Source organism: Silurus aristotelis (assembly GCF_946808225.1).
Source record: "Silurus aristotelis genome assembly, chromosome: 14".
In the NCBI taxonomy this organism is placed as follows: domain Eukaryota; kingdom Metazoa; phylum Chordata; class Actinopteri; order Siluriformes; family Siluridae; genus Silurus; species Silurus aristotelis.
In genome coordinates, this window is record NC_139587.1 from 13,857,724 (window position 1) to 13,878,896 (window position 21,173).

At 41.6% G+C, this 21,173-nt stretch overlaps 2 protein-coding genes across 2 annotated transcripts; one reads left to right on the plus strand and one right to left on the minus strand.

Annotated features, from left to right (window-relative positions):
• The first annotated feature begins 2,234 nt into the window (after positions 1 to 2,234).
• adrb2a (adrenoceptor beta 2, surface a) lies at positions 2,235 to 4,269 on the plus strand. Its single transcript, XM_083561533.1, has 2 exons — positions 2,235 to 2,418; positions 2,624 to 4,269. Exons 1-2 carry the CDS (start codon positions 2,413 to 2,415, stop codon positions 3,785 to 3,787), a joined length of 1,170 nt encoding a protein of 389 aa, XP_083417659.1. The 5' UTR covers positions 2,235 to 2,412; the 3' UTR covers positions 3,788 to 4,269.
• Positions 4,270 to 18,005: 13,736 nt separating this feature from the next.
• On the minus strand, positions 18,006 to 20,474 carry LOC310737437 (uncharacterized protein; the record flags this gene model as incomplete). Its single annotated transcript, XM_083561764.1, has 4 exons — positions 18,006 to 18,050; positions 18,163 to 18,852; positions 18,883 to 20,283; positions 20,385 to 20,474. The coding sequence occupies 4 exons, from the start codon at positions 20,472 to 20,474 to the stop codon at positions 18,006 to 18,008; spliced, it is 2,226 nt and encodes a 741-aa protein (XP_083417890.1).
• Positions 20,475 to 21,173: the final 699 nt, after the last annotated feature.

Sequence of the window (21,173 nt, forward strand, 5' to 3'; positions counted from 1 at the left end):
ATTTCACATTTTGTTTAACTGCAATGGGACACTAGAGGGCCTCGGACATTTATGTACACATACATGCCTTGATCTACTAGTCTGAACACTTGCGTTGTGTGTGTGTGTGTGTGTGTGTGTGTGTGTGTGTGTGTGTGTGTGTGTGTGCGCGTATATACCTCAGCTATTAAAATCGATTTGCTTTTTTATATTAACACAGAACAGTCATGTTAACACACTATTATTTCAACTTGTTAGGTAAAAGTAGTCTTAACAAAATATGAAAAATAAATGTCCAATCCTTTAATATGTTGTATATTTTGTGTGTGTGTATATATATATATATATATATATATATATATATATATATATATATATATATATATATATATATATATATATATAATAATAATTCTGAACCATTTTAGTATTTTATATAAGTCCATAAAACATACCTTAAGGGTTAGTGTATTCTGAAGCCAAACTAATAGGACTGAAGCAGATGAATGACTAGCATGAACTAGCATGTTATGGTCACAAGTGACGTAAGTAATAATAAAACATCAGACTGACATTGGAAGTTAACCAGTATGACTGCTGATACCAGTCCCCATTCTAGATATATCAGTCTTTTTTCTTCCATGTTGTGCCAGACCCACCAAGTGTGAAAATGTATTTAAGGCTGAAACAGAGATAAGAAGTTAATAAACACACATTTCTAATACCGTGGAACCTCGGAGCTCGCGAGGGTTAGGGACCGGAGCCGGTCGCGAGTTCCGAATTTTCGCGACCTTTTGATACGCCCCTTCCAACCCAGTAAAATCCCAAAGAACACTATACGAAATCGATTTAAATGAGTAAATAACACTTTCACTCCATAACACTTAATTATTAGACAATTTTAATGAGATAAACCTTGATTAGAAATGTTAAAACTAGCGTTTTGAGCAGCTCGCGGTTGCTCACGAGCCGATCTAAATGAGAGTCGCAGGTCGGAATGAAAGTCGCGAGCATTCGAGGTCGCGAGCGCTGAGGCCGCGAGCTCCGAGGTTCCACTGTATCCCCATTCACATACAATGGGCAGTAATAAGGCGTACAATAACTCCAACACATGATTAGTGGATAAAAGTTGTTGAGCATGGCACTGGTTTGATACATGGCCACCTCTGATAAGAAAAGGAGCCTTGCTGGTCAAAACACTCACCTGCACAAAGCTGTTTAATATATTAAGCAGCCATAAGAAACTATTTAAAAGAAAAAAACTGTCTACAAACTGTGGTACAATGTCAGAACAATGTTCCTGAAAATAAAATGTAAAAAAAATATCTGAGAATATCGGTGTGCGAGGAACAAGGTTGAAAAATCAGTGTTGGATGTTTATGATTGTTGGGTGGAACTCAGGTGAAACTTCATCAAAACCAGCCAAGGTGAGCCAAAGTGGAAAACTATTCTGTAATCAGATAAATAAAAGTTTTTAATTCTTCTTTGGAAACCATGGCTACTGCTTCCTCCAGATTAAAGAGGAGAGGGACCATGCCCCTTATTATCAGTGCTTAGTTCAAAAGCCTGTATCGCTGATGGTATGGGGGTGCATAAGTGTATATGAAATAAGCAGCTTGTACTTCTGAAAAAGCACCATCAATACTGAAAGGTAGTGTCTATACAGTCTTTTTCACAGAAGGCCTTGCATATTTCATCAAGACAGTGCTAACCTACATACTACTATACTACACTACCTACATACATCTATTAAAAGCATTTCACTGCATGTCGTATCCTGTATGTATGTGTATGTAAAAAATAAAATTAGATTTGATTGATTTGATTTGATTTGATTACAACAGCATGCAGGCCTTCCTGCAGTCCAGACCTTTCACAATTTGCAAACATTTCATGCATCGTAAAAAAAAAAAAAAATTTGGACAAAGAAGACCCAGTACTGTTGAGCAGGTAGAATTCTGTAACAGACACAAATGGGTCAACATTCCTAGTATATAAATTGACGAATTTAGTATAACTAAAGAATAGATTTTATTGTTAATGAATAAAAAGTAATTGGAAATGGCAGGTATTACATTTAAATATCCAGTAACCAGGATGGCAAACATGAATTTTAAAAACAGAAAAAAAGATATAATGCATCATAATGCAGTGAAAGGCAACTCATTGGTTCTATTCAGCTATGATGTCATCACAGAACATTATAAGGGTGCACTGCTAATAGCCTAGCAGCCACATTTAACAGAGCACAACCTACCAGCGGGACCTACCAGAGTTGTGAGAGGGAGTGGAAAAGATCGAGCAGGACTAAAAAAGCATCTGAATGAGTGAAAGAGAGCGTACATAGAAAAAAATTCATGTAAGGGAGGAATCCAAGGAGTTATCAAACTAAACTTTTTTTCATGGAAGGAGATAGATTTGGACATTGTTTTCATGAAGGTTTGTAAATGATCAACTTACAGTTTAGCCTTAATTATACACATTTTTGTTAGATTTTTGTAATGTATTTTTCTTTCTTTCTCTCTCTCTCTCGCTCTCTCTCTCTTGCTCTCTCTCTCTCTCTCTCTCTCTCTCTCTCTCTCTCTCTCTCTCTCTCTTTCTCTCTCTCTCTCTCTCTTTCTTAACCTCTCACTTACTGTCTTAGATTATGGGAATCCAACAGCCCCCTGTCTCATTGAACTATTCTGAAACCCTGAACAATAAGACTACCTCCACTATTTATACAGAGCTACAAACAGTGCTGCTTGGATTAACTATGTCCCTACTGGTGCTGGCTATTGTCCTTGGCAACATGCTAGTGATCACAGCCATTGCACGGTTCCAGAGGCTCCAGAATGTCACTAACTGCTTTATCATGTCCTTAGCCTGTGCTGACTTGGTCATGGGACTGGTGGTGGTACCCTTTGGGGCTGTCTACATCATTCTCAATACGTGGCATTTCGGAAGGTTCTGGTGTGAGTTCTGGACAGCCACTGATGTGCTTTGTGTAACAGCTAGCATTGAGACTCTTTGTGTCATTGCCCTGGATCGCTACATTGCCATCACCTCTCCATTCCGATACCATTCCATGCTGACCAAATGCAAAGCTTGTATTGTGGTTCTGATTGTGTGGATCATTGGTGGCCTGATCTCCTATTTGCCCATACATTTGAAGTGGTGGATTTCTGGCACTAAAGAAGCCATTCAATGCATGAACAACACCCTTTGTTGTGAGTTTCACACCAACCAAAGCTATGCGATTATCTCTTCAATCATCTCATTCTACATCCCTTTGGTGATCATGGTGTTTGTCTACAGTCGTGTCTTTCAAGAGGCTCGGAAACAGCTGAAAAAAATAGTCAAGAGTGAAGGTCGTTTTCATCAAAGTGAAGCTAAGCAGGAATTCATTGACACAGGAGTCGGGAGAGAAACTAGGGCCTTTAGAAAGTCTAGGTTGTGCCTAAAGGAGCACAAAGCTCTTAAAACCCTTGGCATTATTATGGGCATTTTTACACTGTGTTGGCTTCCTTTTTTTGTCCTTAATGTGGTGGTGAGTGTCTTGGAAGTGGACAACATCAAGGTACCATTCAGAATATTAAACTGGATTGGGTATGCAAACTCAGCCTTTAACCCACTAATCTACTGCAGGAGTCCAGAGTTCCGATATGCCTTTAGGCAGATCCTGTGCATGAAGAGTTCTCGTTATCCCAACCTGCGACCATCCCGTGGGTACAAATATAGTGGACAGAGCTGGCAGAGTGAGCACCAAGGAAGGAGTAAGTGTAGCTCAGAGAACAGTGACCCAGGAGGAGAGAAAGAGGATAGATAGATAGATAGATAGATAGATAGATAGATAGATAGATAGATAGATAGATAGATAGATAGATAGATAGATAGATAGATAGATAGATAGATAGATAGATAGATAGATAGATAGATAGATATTTTAAAGTAAGATTTTTTTTTCTACTACTGTCTACCTCACTGTGCATCTCACTTGAAATGTGAAATGTGAAGAAATGTGAAAAACAAGGCTAATTCATAACTAATACCAATAATTATAATTTGTTTAGCAGGACATTTACAAATGATTTTCTTATAAATTTTTCTGATGTTATTTAGTCACTGGGGTAATTGCAATTCCACAGTCCCTTTTTTATTTCAAATAAACACATACCACTTTGACAGTTCACTTTTTCTTTATATTATGTCATTTTTAAATTTACATTTATTTGAAAAGGGACCATGTACAATGTTAACATAAATCTTTCCATTCCATTGTACCCAATGGTTTATAGCTATACAGTTGCTCCAGCACCCACTATGACATTTAAACCTAAATAACAGGTTGTCTAATAATTTATAACCTTCAAAAATTAATTATGCAAAAGCAGTGTCAATTCCTGTATAGATGATCTGATCTATAAGTGAATGTTTTCAAATTTAAGCCAACTTTAACCTCATAGTAAGATCTAAGAGAGAGAGAGAGAGAGAGCGAGAGAGAGAGAGAGAGAGAGAGAGAGAGAGAGAGAGAGAAAGAAAGAAAAATACATTACAAAAATAAAAAGTGTGTGTGTGTGTGTGTGTGTGTGTGTGTGTGTGTGTGTGTGTGTGTGTGTGTGTGTGTGTGTGTGTGTGTGTATGAAAGAGAGAGATAGAGTAAGTGAGTATTTTGAGCCATTTAAAAATTTATTTTTTGAACTCACTGTGCACATTTCTATATCTCTGAATGCAAAGTCAGTACAGTAGGTGGTGTTAAAACTGTGAATTTCTGTTCTTTTTAAATATACTGTGTACTGTATTATGGCTTGTTTGTGGTCTCAGGCTGTTTTTTTTTTTTTGGATAATGATTCATATTTGAATATTATGCATTTCTAAAAAAGTGCCAAAATGATGTGCAATCAATTTTTTAATGGAATGTATTATACATATGGAGCATAATACGCACATGAACATTTTTAATTTTCCATGACTGTTGTGACTGCACTGTACAACTGAGATGTAATACACAGTGTGATAAATAATAAATGAAAAAACTTTCTTATAAAGTTAAGCTGGCGGTATACTTCAGATGAAAAACATTCTGAAGCAAAACATCTTTTGAATGGTAAAGACATGGTGGTTTCATTTCATATATTGTTGTTTGTGCAGGCTTTCTCCTAACTCCCTGCCTTTTGTTCTAAGATTGCCCCTGGACTAGTATTGGTTTAAATATCACATGCTTGGACAAAGTAGTAGTTTTTTTGGGACTGCTGATTGTGAGTAGGATTGTGTTTGTACTTTAGCAGAGCTAACACATTTAAGGGAAACTTATAAATGCTAATTTCTTAACTGTCTTATTTCTTGTCACTTTGAATGAGTTGTTCTTCTTTTGCTTTCATTACACAATTTAATTACCAGAATGTCTGAACTATCGATCAAGGTTTCCTAAATTACTATTATGTGTTTATTTCTGTTGTAAAGAATAAAAACTTATGTTTGTCATTATTTAAGAACATCGTTTTAAGATCAAGAACTTGCTGTGCTCATTAGTTACACGGACACATAGTCACTGATATTGATATCATAATTATTCTCCTTTTTTTTCCTATTGACACTAGGAATTAGTCTTAACTCTGTAATGTTATAAAGTTATAAAACACTGAATATCTTGAAAATGTTTAAATGTCTGCCTAAATGCTAAAATACAGAGATATTTACGATTATAAACAGTGACAGAGATAGCTCTAAACTCTTGCTCAACACAATTTCAAGATTGGTTGGCAGATCTGTGGCATTCATATGGATTGTGTATGGTTGTCTTATGTTTATTTCTTTTGACAACGGTTCATCACTGTTTCATTAAGCTACTGATGTTCTAAAATATTGTATTAGATAAAAGTGTTATGAAATTTGCAGTCAGTTATAAATTATATTTATTGTATTCAATGTAGTCATTTTGTGGATGGAAAAGCTGTTCAGTTTGCAAATCAATTGCAAAGAATGTACTGCTTGTTACAGCACTGAAACCAAAATGAAGCTTTTGGAACCTAATCAATGAGGGGTATTTCTTAGTTCCCCCTAAAACCTTCTTTAAATATAAATAAAATATAAAAATTTAATTCTCTAGATTAAAGTAATTTTTGTGTAATAGTCTATTTTTGCTGATAAGTTATTCACTAGTTTAGCCTTATATTATTAGTTGCCAAAAAGGACAGGTTAAACAGGAAAATTTACAACATCAAGAATTGACTTAATATAATCATTTGTTATCTGGATAAATAAAAAAGTATATATTCAGTAATTGACTAAAACAGCTTAAGTTGTATGGGACATAAATTACACAATATATAAAAAGAAAAAGAAAAAGAAAAAACAATGAATACAATAAAACTTACTAGTAGTAAAAAAAAGTTGTATCAGAAGTAAAATAATTCAACATACAGTCCAGTGCCTGTTAAAAATTTATCTTGGAATTTGCTGACTTTTTTGTAGCAGACAATTATTGGAGACTTCATTATTCATTAAATAAAGCTTGGCAGCCCACAAGAGCATTTGTGCATTACATTTACATTACATTTACATTTGTGGCATTTATCAGACGCCCTTATCCAGAGCGACGTACAAAAGTGCTTTGAGTCACTAGCAATGAATAAATATACACTGGTACGCAGGGACATCTTGGGGAAGTTCATTTCACCACCTCTGGGCCAGAACAGAGAAGAGTCTTTAAGTATACTTACCCCTCATTCTGAGAGAAGGTGGTACCAGTTGAGCAGTGCTGGAGGATCTCAGACAGCGTGGTGCAGTGCCAGATGTGATGAAGTTTCTGATTTATAGACTCCAGAGTAGTCAGAATATAAAAGGAACCACTAATTAAAACAGACACATAATTGATTTGACTTGAAAAAAAATATTTATTTATCATTGCATTTTAATTTAAATGCACCTATTCACTTCCACCTCCTACCACATTAAGCATACAACACAAAAGCATGTGGACACTATTGTATTCAGTTTTGTTTATAATCTTCCATATCTAATTAACAGTTTTTTCCAGCTAATATTCACATTCAAATTTAATGTCAAATCGGTCACCACAAAACTTTATCAAAAAGACATTTTTTTACCGATGACACCAATGTTGGCATTTTAAAGTGGAATAATATGAAAAATTGGTACCCTGGGGAAAATGGCATCAAACTAACTAGTAGGTATTCCAAATTTCATAGAAGGAAGGTCTTCCATCCTAGAGGTAAACAATCCAAATAATCCTAGAGTCACACTAGCAAAGTTGACCTGGTATAATACACAAATTACAAAACACAAAAAAAAATGTGCAGTGTAATAAAAAAGTACTGGGACACCTGACTTTTCCAGCAACATGTGGTACTTCCCCAAACTCTTACCACAAAGATGGAGTCACACAATTGTATTGATGTCTTTGGATGCAGTAGCATTAAATTTTACTTTTACTTGAATTAGGAGACCCAAACCTTTGTTTAGCATAGCAATGACTCATGCATGCCTCATTAATATATGGTTTACATATTTTGGAGTTGAAGATCTTGATTGACCTGCTATAGAGATCTGGCCTCAACCATAGTGAACACCTTTGGGATAAACTGGAATGCTGACTGCACCCCAGGCACTTTTCACTCTACATCTTTACCTGATTTGAATAACGCCTTTGTTGCCGAATAAGCACATATCTCCACAACCACACACCAAAATCTAGTGAAACATACACTTATTGTTATAGCTTTTTTATGTTTAACGAGTGCATATTGTATATGAAGATAATTTATGTATACAATATTACAGTAATGTGCAAAATGTAAAGAAAAGCTATAAAGCTAATGTATTTAAAAAATAATAACATTCTCTACATTACAAAAGCAATAAACAACAGTAATTTGTGTCATTGGTAACTGTAAATGTATTTTGGAAAACCTGCCATAGTTGTGAACACACTTGGCACACATTCATTTGTTGATTTCCATAACAACATGCATATTATTTTGGATACTAATTTACAACCATTTAAGTTTGTTAAAAAAGGTATTAATTTAAAATTTAATTTTATTAATAATTAGTTTTTAATTGTATTTTTTTTTTAAGGTGCAGTAAGAACAGAAGAATGATTAAAAATATTTGTTTAAATATAACTCACTATTTGTATATATAGTTTATATTGTATATATATATATTTAAAGGAGATATCTAAATAATATTTTACTTATTTTCTCACTTAAATACTTTCTAACTTACTTACTTATTTATTTACTTACTTACATAGCATCAAGTTGTGTAATAGATTTGATCTGTTTTCCAAAACTAATATTAAAACAAACAAATGCTTAAATAGTGCTGGTTAAAGTGGTCAATAGCTTACTATGTAGCTCTAAGCTCTAAGGAATACTTGATGACAGTGCAGCATTTGTTTTGACTAAAATAAACAAGTCTTTCTCAGGTATTATCTGAATAATATGAGTTTCACAAGGATGTGTTTTTTTTTTTGCACCTATGCCTTTTTTTTTTTTTTTTTTTTTTTTTATTATTTTTTTTTTTTACAATATATGCCCAATATAATACAATTATTTATTTGATGTTTTACCATAATTTCATGCGTGTGTTTTCTTCTGGCTCTCTCTGTCATAGCAGGACCTGTCACAGTCTCTGTTTGTATTCTGACCACTTCAGGGTAAGGACATGTCTAATAATCTCTTGTTTTTGTGGAGCTGACCTGCCCAGGATGTAGTTGTAGCTAAATATAAATGAATGAATGAACGATCAACAAAAGAGTGCATGAACAAACATTTAAATGAAAGAATTAATTAATGAATAAATTAATGAATGAAGCTGTGGTAGAAGACCTGGGTCTATCGGACTATCATTAAATAGAATATGATATAATCTCTAACACGTCAATTCATGGATTGTAACATTTAAAATTAAGAATAGTGTAAAGTGGACTATTTACAAAAGCAGTTTAGATGCTTTAGAAGAGCAGCTAGAAATGATATAAATTATAGAACCCTAGGACAGTCTGGCTTATGCCTTTTATAAATTCCAAGCTATAGACTGTAGCCAGACAGCAGGCTCTGAATTCTTAAAGCAAACAAAAGTTTTAAAACAAGGAACACAAAATACCTTTAAGCTTGAGGTAGATACTTAAAAGCCCTTTTCAGCTGTTTTTATTCTGTGGTTTATTTGGTCATATGATAATAATCAAGTAACACCCATTTAATGAGTAAATTGCAAGGGTGTATGTTTGTGTGCATGTGTGTTACCAATCCATTTACCTGTGTTCAGTTCTAAGTCATTAAGTAAACACAGCTCAGCCATAGCTCCTACTCTAATTCTCTCATAGCTCCCACCCTAATGGTTTAAATAAGGAGCTCCTTATTTCTTCTTACTGCTGCATATAGATGAGCTGAGAAGGAATAAGGTGCGCAAATTACACACAAAAATGCTTATATCTAAGACCTTATTTAAACTTCAGCCAAATTATCATGGCACTTCTTACAGTTAACAAAATACTTCAAATTGCTGTGTTAACTCTATAAGCAGTAGATGTGCATTGTCCATCATAATAAATTAACTATAAATTATTTTTACTACAGAATAAAATAAAATGTAATACTCCTAATGTCAAAGCTCTAGCATACTCGACTGCACAATAAGAAAATAATATACGCATATATTTAAATATGTTTACATTTATGGTACATTAGTTTTACATCTTGCCAATACTTTATCTCTGGTAATGTCAATAATGTTTTTATTTTTCAAAATTAAATTAGAGCTGCAACCCATCCACTAGGGAAAAGATAGGGACATACCAGGCACCACACTGTCTGCTAGCAGGCCTAAGCCCACAGGGACTATCTAATGCCAAAATAGTAAAAACTGTTCCCCCGCCCTAAGGTTAAAACAGCAGGGCATTAGAGCTGCCTTGTGTTCAGACTGAAAATCCCCCAAAAATTATATATTTAAAATCCTCTTTGAACAACTCACTGTGTTCTTTTCCCATGTTAGTTACAAATGTCTCCTGTTTTTTTGTGTTAGAAAAACAGTATGTTGTATGCTCTACACAGGTTAGGCATCCACTTTTTTCAACAATTTCAGTAATCATTTTGTCAGAATTACTGTGGATGTCTAGCTTATCTCAATGACACTGAACATGTGCATGCAGTCTATTAATAAGAAACATTGCATTTAAAAGTTATACACAAAAGAAGCACAGGAAAGAATTTGGAGGAGACGACATAGTAACCAAAAAATTCTTAATTAGGCAAGCTTCTTGATTAACACTCACAAGAAAAACAAACATACAAAAAGTAACAACCAAAGCCAATCAATGTGAACACTGCAGAAATCAAAAATCAAAATACATAGTTGCAATAAATATTTCTTAAGGAAGGAGTCTTAAAGGAGTGCAAATAGTTTTGATATTAGCGTAATTTTTAATTTTGCCTTTGGAACATGCTATGTGCCATGTGATTTTTACATCATTTTCAAACATTTGAGGCAGAGCAGTTATCGTTTTCATTGATTTCAGGAGCCATGCAGCATTCAAGAGGAAACAATAAAGCCCCCTAGCTGCATCTGTTGGTATAATAATGAATGATGTGCAATAACTTTGGCCATTTTTTGTTTGAGGTTTTCAGATTAGTAACATAATATTAAATTAGTCACATATATTTTTGTTGCTGTATCAGTGATAGAAAACGTCTCTAGGTTACGTATGTAACCCTAGTTCCCTGAGGGAATGAGATGCTGCATTGAAACACTGTGGGGAACGCCTCCGCGTTGCTCATGCTCTGAATCACGTGTGAAATTTGGCCAACAGCAAGTTGTGATGTTACCTGGCGGGGTGACATCACGAACCAGGAAGCTACAAAATACGCAAGCAGTGGCGTGACGCTAGCTTCTGAAAAAGGGAAGGTAAGCGCCACAGGGATGCAGGGAGTGTGGCATGTTGACGCAGGGTCTCGTTCCCTCAGGGAACTAGGGTTACATATGTTACCTAGAGACGTTCCCCTTCGGGAACTCGAGCTGCATCACAACGCTTTGGGAACGAGTATCCAATCATGCCATACTGACCATTCCCTGCCTAGCCTTTGAGCACAACCAGAACGCAGGACAGAGGAGCCGGGAGTGGCTCTGATATAAAGGTCATAAAACCTGACAAAGGTCAGTGGGGTGGACCAGCCTGCAGCTTTGCAGATGTCCTGTAGTGGTACTCCAGCGGACCAGGCCGTAGAGGCCGCCATACTCTGGGTAGCGTGAGCCTTGACTCTGAACAAAGTGGGAAGACCTGAGGACTCGTAAGATGAGGAAATGGCATCCACTATCCACCTGCTAAGAGTCTGCTTATTGGCAGGAAAACTTTTCCTATGAGGGCCATAGCAGACAAACAGCTGCTCCGACTTTCTCCACGGATTCGTCATGTGGATATACATGTCCAGTGCTCGCACACAGCCGATTTTGCTTCTGCTGGTCGGGGGCTTGAAAAGGAGGATAGCAGAATGCCTGCAGCACAACGGGTTGTGGGGGAGCCACCGGCACCTTAGGTTCATACCCAGATTTAGGGTAGAGAAAGGCACTGGCCATGCCAGGGGCAAACTCCAGGAGAGATTGGGCCATGGAAAGAGCCTGTAGGTCCCCGACCCTCTTCAGTGAGGATATTGCTAGAAGGAAAGCGGCCTTTACAGACAGGTACCTATGGGCCACCTTGTTCTAGGGCTCGAAGGGGGGGCTCAGATAGAGCCGCCAACACAACGGCCAAGTCCCACACAGGCACTCTGGGTTGCATCCCGGGCCCCAGCCTCCAGGTGCCGCACAGGAAACTTGTCACGAGAGGGTTTTTACCCAGCGACTGCCCCATGAGCGGGGTACAATAGCGGCCACATAAACCTTCAGGGTTGACAGAGTCAACCCTGTGGAAAACTGTTCCTGCAAGAACTCCAAAACTGAACCAACCGGGCAGTTGACTGGGTCTAAGTGGTGAACAATTGCCATGTAGCTTATGGAGGGAGCTCTGGAATGGAGGATGGTCTCCACTATCTCAGTAAAGAGACCAGCTGCTAGAAACTGTGCCCCCTCAGGGGCCACACCTGGCCAACGAGGTGCCACCAGGAGGAGACGGGCCCCTTCCTGGCAATCTCTCTCCAGACCTCCCAAAAGCAGCATACAGGTGTAGCCTCGACCATGTCTGCACCAAAGCGTCCAGCCCCAGTGGGGCTGGGTGAGAGAGAGAGAACCAGAGGGGACAGTGTGAAGTCTCCTGAGTCGCAAACAAATCCACCTGGGCTCTGTAAAATCTCTGCTATATCTGCTCCACCACCTTAGGGTTGGAGCCTCCTTTTCCTAGGGCCTCGGCCCTTGCCTCGAAAGGGCGTTTTCTCTCCAATTTAAATGACACGGGATATAAACTGCTCTCAATGAGAGGAGCTTTCCCTGGGACCACAGGAGGATCTGCCGTGCCAGCCTGTACAGGGGGTGAGATCGGAGACCCCCCTGGCGGTTGATGTAGGAGACCACCGACGTGTTGTCTGTACGGACCAACAGATGCCGATCTCTCAGGTGTTTTAGAGCCAAAAACACAGCCATCATCTACAGGCAGTTAATGTGCCATGAGAGATGTAACCCGTTTCACTGACCTTGGGCAGCGTGGCCGCTCATGACAGCTCAACACCCCGTGAGGGATGTGTCCATCGTTAGCATTATGCAACGACAAGGAGTTTCCAGGAAGGGGCCTTGAGACAGGAACGTAGGTTCTTTCCACTTATCTAAGGCTCGAAGGGCTCACCACGAGACCTTAATAGTACGGAGTGAACTGGACTTTCGGGAGAACCGTGTGTCTCTGAGCCACCACTAGAGGGGTCTCATATGGAGGAGACCAAGTATGATCACATTGGACGTTGTTGCCATGAGACCCAGCAGCCTCTGAAACTGCTTTACAGTAAATAAGTGACTGGCCTTCTCGTACTCTCCTGACTGCTGTGAGGATAGCTTTGATCCGGGCGGAAGACAGTTGTGCCACATCACGGTCGAGTCCCACACTATGCTCAAGAAGGTGGTTCTCTGTACTGGAGAAAGCACACTCTTCCCTGCATTTAGTCTTATTCCCAGCTTCTTCATGCAGGCGAGAATGACACCTCGATGCCAGACCACCTGATGCTCTGATGGAGCTAATATCAACCAGTCATCGATATAGTTCAGAATGCGGATGCTCTGAAGCTTTAGCAGGGCAGTTTGTGAAGGTGCGGGGTATCCGATATTGGTAAGCTTCGCCCGGAAAGCAAATCTCAGGAACAAGTCCGAGCTGCCAGGAAATCTCTTAGGGGGAACCAGCCGCTCAAAGCTGGTCTCTTACCCTTCCAGCACGGCTGGAGCAATGCCCTGCAGCCGTTATATCTGCTATAAATGGACATTCGGTGCAACCCAGATGAAGATGGGTTCCCTCTTGAGTCTGGTTCCTCTCAAGGTTTCTTCCTTATGCCATCTCAGTGAGTTTTTCCTTGCCACAGTCGCCACCGGCTTGCTCATCAAGGACAAACTCACTTATAAAGAACATATTCACGTTTACTCACCACATTTTCTGTGTAAAGCTGCTTTTGTTAGAAGCGCTATACAAATAAAATGAATTTAATTGAATCCGCAGTGATTTTTCGGGCCGAGGTGGCCTAGCCTCCTGGTGGTGCTAAGGAGGGATGGCCACCGTGTAATGAGGTGTAGGGCGCTCTGATTGTCAGGGCCTCTGCACCACGGCCCATTTGTTCTAGGAGAGGACCACCCTCAGGTCGGCCGGCTCCTTCGTTCGGGGATTAATGCGTCACCTGGGGCCCTTAGGTTTTTCCTGAAACTTGTGGACGATCGTACTGACCGCGTCGCCAAACAGGCCTGAAGTAGATCTCGTCCATCTCCAGCAGTAGGTCGGCCTGGTATGCCTGCACCAAACTCATCGTGTGGAGTCTTGCCTACTAACGGCGATGTGGCTCTCAACAGCTTAGTAGGCAATTCCAGGGCCTTAAGCGATGTAGCACCTGGGTAAAGATACCCAGCTAGCGTCTCTTCAATCCTGGGCATCGTCCCATAGCTGCACTCCTTAAACCCTACTACATTTATGTACAGCGAGGTTCGCAGGGAGAAGGCACAGGCCACATTTGGTGTCTTACAGGACCTGGTCACCTGCAGGTCAGGGAAAAATGGTAGGCCCCAGCGTGGAGGCTGTGATGCGGGGCGCAGGAAACGCTCATCCAACTTAATGGGAGTGTGTTGCTTCCGCTTCTCGTCTGGCCAAGCTATTTCTAGTTTGGACACGGCCCGCGTTACTACCCCCAGGAGCTCCTCGTACAGCACAGGCTGTGAGGTGTCCGTGGGCTTGCTAGCTTCTAAAGGAGTGACACACATGCAGACGTTTTGTTTGCTTTGAGCCATTGCTTGCACAGATTCACACACAAAGTGCTTACTTAAACAAACAGAAACTAGAGTCGCTCCAATTATTGCACATTTTGTAGCTTCTGGTTCATGACGTCGCCCTGCTGGTGATGTCACAACATTCTGTTGGCCAGATTTCACACGTGATTTAGAGCGAGAGCAACGCGGAGGCATTCCCAAAGCATTGTGACGCAGCTCGAGTTCCCGAAGGGAAACATAAAATCTTGCATTGTTAAAAACTCCTACCAGTCATCAAGGCATTGAAATACAACTGAATGAATACAACTGAATGAATAGAAGTCATCGTTATATGTAAATTACATACTGCGATTTGCTTACTAATTAGGGTCTACATATACAAACATACCTGCTGTAGATTATGATGGGCCATTCAATCACATCAAATGTTATTTTTTTATAATATATTATTCATATTTGTGAAAGGAGCATTTTTGGTTTGTTGGATAATTAGGTATTTCTCCATTATATATATTGGGCACATTATCCATTATAAATCTTTAACCCAGCCATTATGGAAGCACAAGCCAGTGCACTCTTAGTGCCGGTCCCAAGCCAGGGTAAATGGGGAGGGTTGCGTTAGGAAGGGCATCCAGCGTAAAACATGTGCCAAATCAAATATGCGGATCACAGATGAGAATTTCATGCCAGATCGGTCGAGGCCCAGGTTAACAACGATCGCCACAGGTATCGTTAGCCGACAGGGTACCGGTGGAAATTGGGCTACTGTTGGCCGAAGGAGGAGAAGGAGAGGAGGAAGACGTCTACAGAGACGGCAGGGAAAGGAGCAGTGCGGGAGAGTGGAGGTTCGGGTTGGTACTTTAAATGTTGGTACTATGACGGGTAAAGGAAGAAAGGTAGCTGATATGATGGAGAGAAGAAAGGTAGATATGCTGTGTGTTCAGGAGACCAAGTGGAAAGGGAGTAAGGCCAGGAACATTGGAGGTGGATTCAAACTGCTTTATCATGGTGTGGATGGAAAGAGAAATGGTGTAGGGGTGATTCTGAAGGAAGAGTACAGTAAGAGTGTAGTGGAGGTGAAGAAAGTTTCTGATAGGGTGATGATCGTGAAGGTGGAAGTTGAAGGGATGATGATAAATGTCATCAGTGCCTATGCTCCACAAGTTGGCTGTGAGATGGAGGAGAAGGAAAGATTCTGGAGTGAATTAGATGTAGTGGTAGATGGTGTACCTAGGAAAGAATGATTGGTGATTGGGGCAGACTTTAATGGGCATTTAGGTGAATTATTATTTCTTTTTTTAGTTTCCAAGTTGCTCACTCATATAGCAAAGTAGTGTTCACCACCATTTTTTTTTTTTTTTTTTATTAATTACAGAATCATTATTTTTGTATCATTTATGTATCTGGTAAGATCAGTGACAGTATGGGATACAAGTCTATACCAATAACAGATAGCCACACACTACCTGTATGATTTTGGACAAAAAGAGGAAAATAAAGAACTTGGAGGAAACCCATATACATATATATAATTTAGTAAGAACAATCAAGATAATGACGTTTTTTAACATAATAAAAAACATAATAATTTAACATCATGTTTTGGAAGCAAAGTAAGCTACCTACCAACTCTGAGGCATGGGAAAATATCAAGCACAGAGATAGATCAGTATTAGATTGATCTAATACTGATTGAGGGAAAAAATAGGCTATTGCAGGCCCAAAAGAACAGCTTGGTATGTAAATGTTTGTAGATGTAAATGTAGTTTGATTTGTATCATGTGGCCTCCTTCTCTTCTCTATACCCTTATTATAATTTTAGTACAAGATAATATTGGTTTTATCTGTTTATCTGTTTTTACATTCATGTTTATTGAATGTAGACTTTTGACAGTGATGCACCTTCTTCCTGGGGTCTTCTTGTCTTAGATGTTGTGAAGGAGGTTTTTTTTTAACAAGTAAATAAATACTGTACTGCGAACTCTGCAATTATGTACTTTAGTTGTCATCTGTGATCTTCCAGGCCTCTTGGTGTTGCTAAACTCACCCTTACATTCCTTCTTTTAAGAATGTTCCAAATGTTGATTTGTTCACTCCTTATGTTTCTGCTAACTCTCAAATGGGTCTGTTTTAATTTTTCAACCTAATGATGGCTTAATTCAAATTCTCTACACCTCTTTATTCTGCGTAATGAGAATCCAGATAAACAGCTACCAAATGTAAATTCAAAACCTTGAGACATGTCCCTGTCTAATTCTGATTTGATGTAATAATAAACAAACAAATCAATAAATTAAATTATTCATTAATGATTACATATTTTGTTATTTAGATGACAGATTAAAAATTTAAAAGAGGACAAGGGAAAACCAGGGAAACAAGGAGCTGTTTGTCATTACATTTATTAGCATTTCAAGACTGGATGCTCAGCATCACTTTCCAGTGTACATGGCTCACTGCACAGAAAAACAATACATCTCTAACAAGTTGGCTGTTTTTCTTCTTTCCTTTAAAATACAGACTTAAACCATTAAGTCTAGTTTTCTCTTTAGTTTATTCATTCATTCTTAAAAGAATTCACCATATAAAAGCATTATTTCACATGGAAACTATAGCACATAATTATAGTGGATAAAGAAGTAAACAAGCAAACAAATATATAAATTCTCACTCTATTCTTGAACCGTTTACTACTTTAGCTTAACTTACTTTAAGAAAGTTAATGTTTAGGAACAGATTTTCAAAGAAACTGTTACAGTCTTAATTTCAAAGAAACACGTTGGAAAAATGTTAAACAGTTTAAAAAGTAATTTTTTTTTTTTTTACATTTACAGGACTTGTCTTGGCTTCTCTAACAGAAATGTATAATCAATACTGCTCTCTGGTGGCAGTTCCTGGCAGTAAACTACTTTAGTGGGATACACATTAGGGATGGTAAGATTAACCGAGACGCATTGGTGCACCATCATAAAAGTTAATGATGTGATGCATCGAATTTACAATTGTGCATCTGATACAAGTTGGCATTTGAATCAGCTTGCATTGTTTTTTTACATATTAGCATTTGTAAAACGATTTGTTTATATATAATTATTAGGAGATGTACTATACTTTTACTATTTAGAAACTGACCAATAATATGTGACAAAGATTTTATATGTCGATATGTAGATTTCTTCTAAGTAAATTGATTCTCAAGCACATTCTCTCAGCACTACTGCTGTTTCGTGAATATAACGCATTACAAAACAAGGGAAACTGAGGTGTCTCCGGAGATTCACATGAACAATAGATTAACACGGCAGATGTAGAGATGCATCTTCCGGGGGACAGAACAGGAAAAGAAGGACTGATTGTATTTAAATTTTTTTCTTTTTTTGTGCACTACAAAGGCCTGTTTGTGAAAGGGCCATGCATTAGATGCCAGAAGTAAATATATGATTTGCTGTCTGTCTGAACCAACGAAAATAAAAGCAAACTACTGTATCTGTGCCATATTTAATTGCATTACACAATATTTGTACCATTACATCGTATTGCATTAAATCGCATTGTATTGAATCAAATTGAAATCGGATCACACTGCATCGTATTGGGGTGAATCTTTTGCATCACATTGCAAGCTGCACCATATGTATCTGTCATGCGGGAAACGGAGGCGGAAGCCGGAGTAACAGCAAACGAAACTTTATTAAACAAAAAAAAATTGGGAGCACGATAAGGCAATGACAGCCACCGAAGGGGGCGTGGCAGGTGGATTCCTGACACCCCCCCCCCCAAAGGAGCGACGCCCCTGACTGAGCACAGAGGCCGAGTAATGACTTCGGCAGGGTTCATCGGTGCAATGTCACCCTCCAGGGAGCTCAGGAGCGACCTGTCATCGTCCAGGGAGCTTGGAGGCAGGATGTCGACGTAAAAGGAGCTCTGGAGCGAGACGTCACTGTGAGAGGAGCTCGGGAGCGAGACGTCGCCGTGAGAGGAGCTCTGTGATGTGACTTCATCTCCTGAGTGCTCGTGGGGCGAGCCGTCACCTCTTGGGAGACTGTGGGGCGAGCCGTCGCCTTCGGATGAGGCCAGGGGCAGCGGTTCGACGTCCCTTTCACAGTCCCGGGGCTGAGTTGAGAGCTCTGGGGATCCCTTGGGTGAAGCGGAGCTCCGAGAGGTGGAGTCACCTTCAGGGAGACTGTGGGGCGAGCCGTCGCCTTCGGTGGAGCCCGGGGGCAACGGGTCGACGTCCCTTTCGTAGTCTCGGAGGTGTGTTGTGTGCTCCGGGATCCCATTGGACGAAGAGGTGTTCTCAGGGATGCGTTGGCGTGGAACCGAGCTCTTCTTGAGACCCTGGAACGGAGCTGAACTTTCCCGGGAGTCCTGGGACAGAACCGTGCTCTCCTCGGGAATCAGGAGCGAAAAGGAGCTCTCATCAGGGACCGGGAGCGGAGCCGAGCTCTCGTCAGGGACCTGGAGCGAAGAGGAGCTCTCATCAGGGCCCTGGAGTGAAGCCGAGCTCTCATCAGGGACCTGGAGCGAAGAGGAGCTCTCCTGGAAGCCTAGGAGCGGAGAGGGAACCGCCTGGAAGCCTAGGAGCGGAGAGGAGCTCGCCTGGGGACCCTGGAGCGGAGAGGAGCTCACCGGGAGGTGCTGGGACGAAGCCGAGTTCCCTTCAGGACTCTGGAGCGGAACCGAGCTCTCGGGGACTCTCTGGAGCGGAACCGAGCTCTCGGGGACTCTCTGGAGCGGAACCGAGCTCTCGGGGACTCTCTGGAGCGGAACCGAGCTCTCGGGGATGCTCAGGGACAGAGAGGAGCTCACGGGGTCGCTCAGGGACAGAGAGGAGCTCACGGGGTCGCTCAGGGACAGAGAGGAGCTCAAGGGGTCGCTCAGGGACAGAGAGGAGCTCAAGGGGTCGCTCAGGGACAGAGAGGAGCTCAAGGGGTCGCTCAGGGACAGAGAGGAGCTCAAGGGGTCGCTCAGGGACAGAGAGGAGCTCACGGGGTTGCTCAGGGACAGAGAGGAGCCTGTGGTGGAGACCTGGAGCGAAGTGGAGCTCTCCTTGACGGCCTGGAGCAAGGCGGAGCTTTCCTGGAGGGCCTGGAGAGAGACAGAGATCTCCTGGAAATCCTGGGATGGAGCCAAGCTCTCTTGGAGGTCCTGGAACGGAGCCAAGCTCTCTTGGAGGTCCTGGAACGGAGCCAAGCTCTCTTGGAGGTCCTGGAACGGAGTCGAGCTCTCCTCAAAGCTCTGGAACGGAGCCAAGCTCTCTGGGAGGTCCTGGGGTGGAGCTGAGCACTCACGGAGGTCCTGGGGCCAAACAGAGCTCTCCTCGGGACACAGGAACGGAGAGGAGCTCTCGGGGCCGATCTGGAACGGAGAGGAGCTCTCTGTGGACACCTGGAACGGAGCTGAGCTCTCTGTGGACACCGGGAACGGAGCTGAGCTCTCTGTGGACACCGGGAACGGAGCTGAGCTCTCCTGGAGGACCTGGAACGGAGCTGAGCTCTCCTGGAGGACCTGGAACGGAGCTGAGCTCTCCTGGAGGACCTGGAACGGAGCTGAGCTCTCCTGGAGGACCTGGAACGGAGCTGAGCTCTCCTGGAGGACCTTGAACGTAGCTGAGCTCTCCTGGAGGACCTGGAACGGAGCTGAGCTCTCCTGGAGGACCTGGAACGGAGCTGAGCTCTCCTGGAGGACCTGGAACGGAGCTGAGCTCTCCTGGAGGACCTTGAACGTAGCTGAGCTCTCCTGGAGGTCTTGGAGCAGGGCGGAGATCTCCAGGAGGTCCTGAGGCGGAGCAGACCCATCCTGGAGGACCTGGTGCAGAGTGGAGATCCCCTGGAGGACCTGGGGTGGAGCGGAGCCGTCCTGAAGGGCCTGGAGAAGGGCGGAGATCTCTGGAAGGTCCTGGGGTAGCTGGACGGGTAGCTGGACGAATTCAACTCCATGTACCGATTCACGCTCCTTAAAAATTCCCCCTATTCAGCTCTGTCGGCGGAGAAGCGAGCCGGGAAATCCATGATGTCAACACGGGGGCGTGGTGCTGCCGAGCACGAGCCGCGCGAAACAGCAGCGGATTTCCGGGTTTTCCCGGGGGCGGAGCTTAGTGGTCGCTTCATCGCGGCGGTACGAACCACTGTGGTAATCTGATCGTCTTTTTTTTTTTCTTTTCTTTTTTTTTTTTTTTTGTGCCCCCCTTTTTCAGTCCTTGTAATCCTATTCAGGGGTCCGTTATTTCTGTCATGCGGGAAACGGAGGCGGAAGCCGGAATAACAGCAAACGAAACTTTACTAAACAAAAGGCAGGAAATATACACACAGGTAGCGCAGCTGTATATTTCTGTGAACAAAAACGGCAGTTCGTATAGAGAAATCCACAATATAGTGCTGGGAAAAGCGCGGCGCTGGCAGCAGCAGAGAGATGCGGTGCCGACAGCGTGACGTGCGGAGAAACACGAATACCTGCGTTCGCAGGGATAATCCAGAGATCAGAGTCCGGGGAAAAGGAAAATATAATCCCTGGTGCGCCTGGGAAGAGGCGCAGTCCACGCGAAGTGAGAGAGAGTGTCCGAGGCGAACGATACGTAGCGGGGACGAGCATACGCGAACACACAGGAACCTACGTGGACAGGCATGAACATGCAATGTGTGGGTGAGTGAGCGGTTTACATTGGAGCTGGGAGTGAGTGAATAACAAGCTCCAGCTGTGTGTGATTTGGGCTGAGAGCTTGGGAGGACGAGGAGGCAATGACAGCCTTGAAGGGGGCGTGGCAGGTAGATTCCTGACAGTATCTTTAATGTATCATATCAATGGCTATG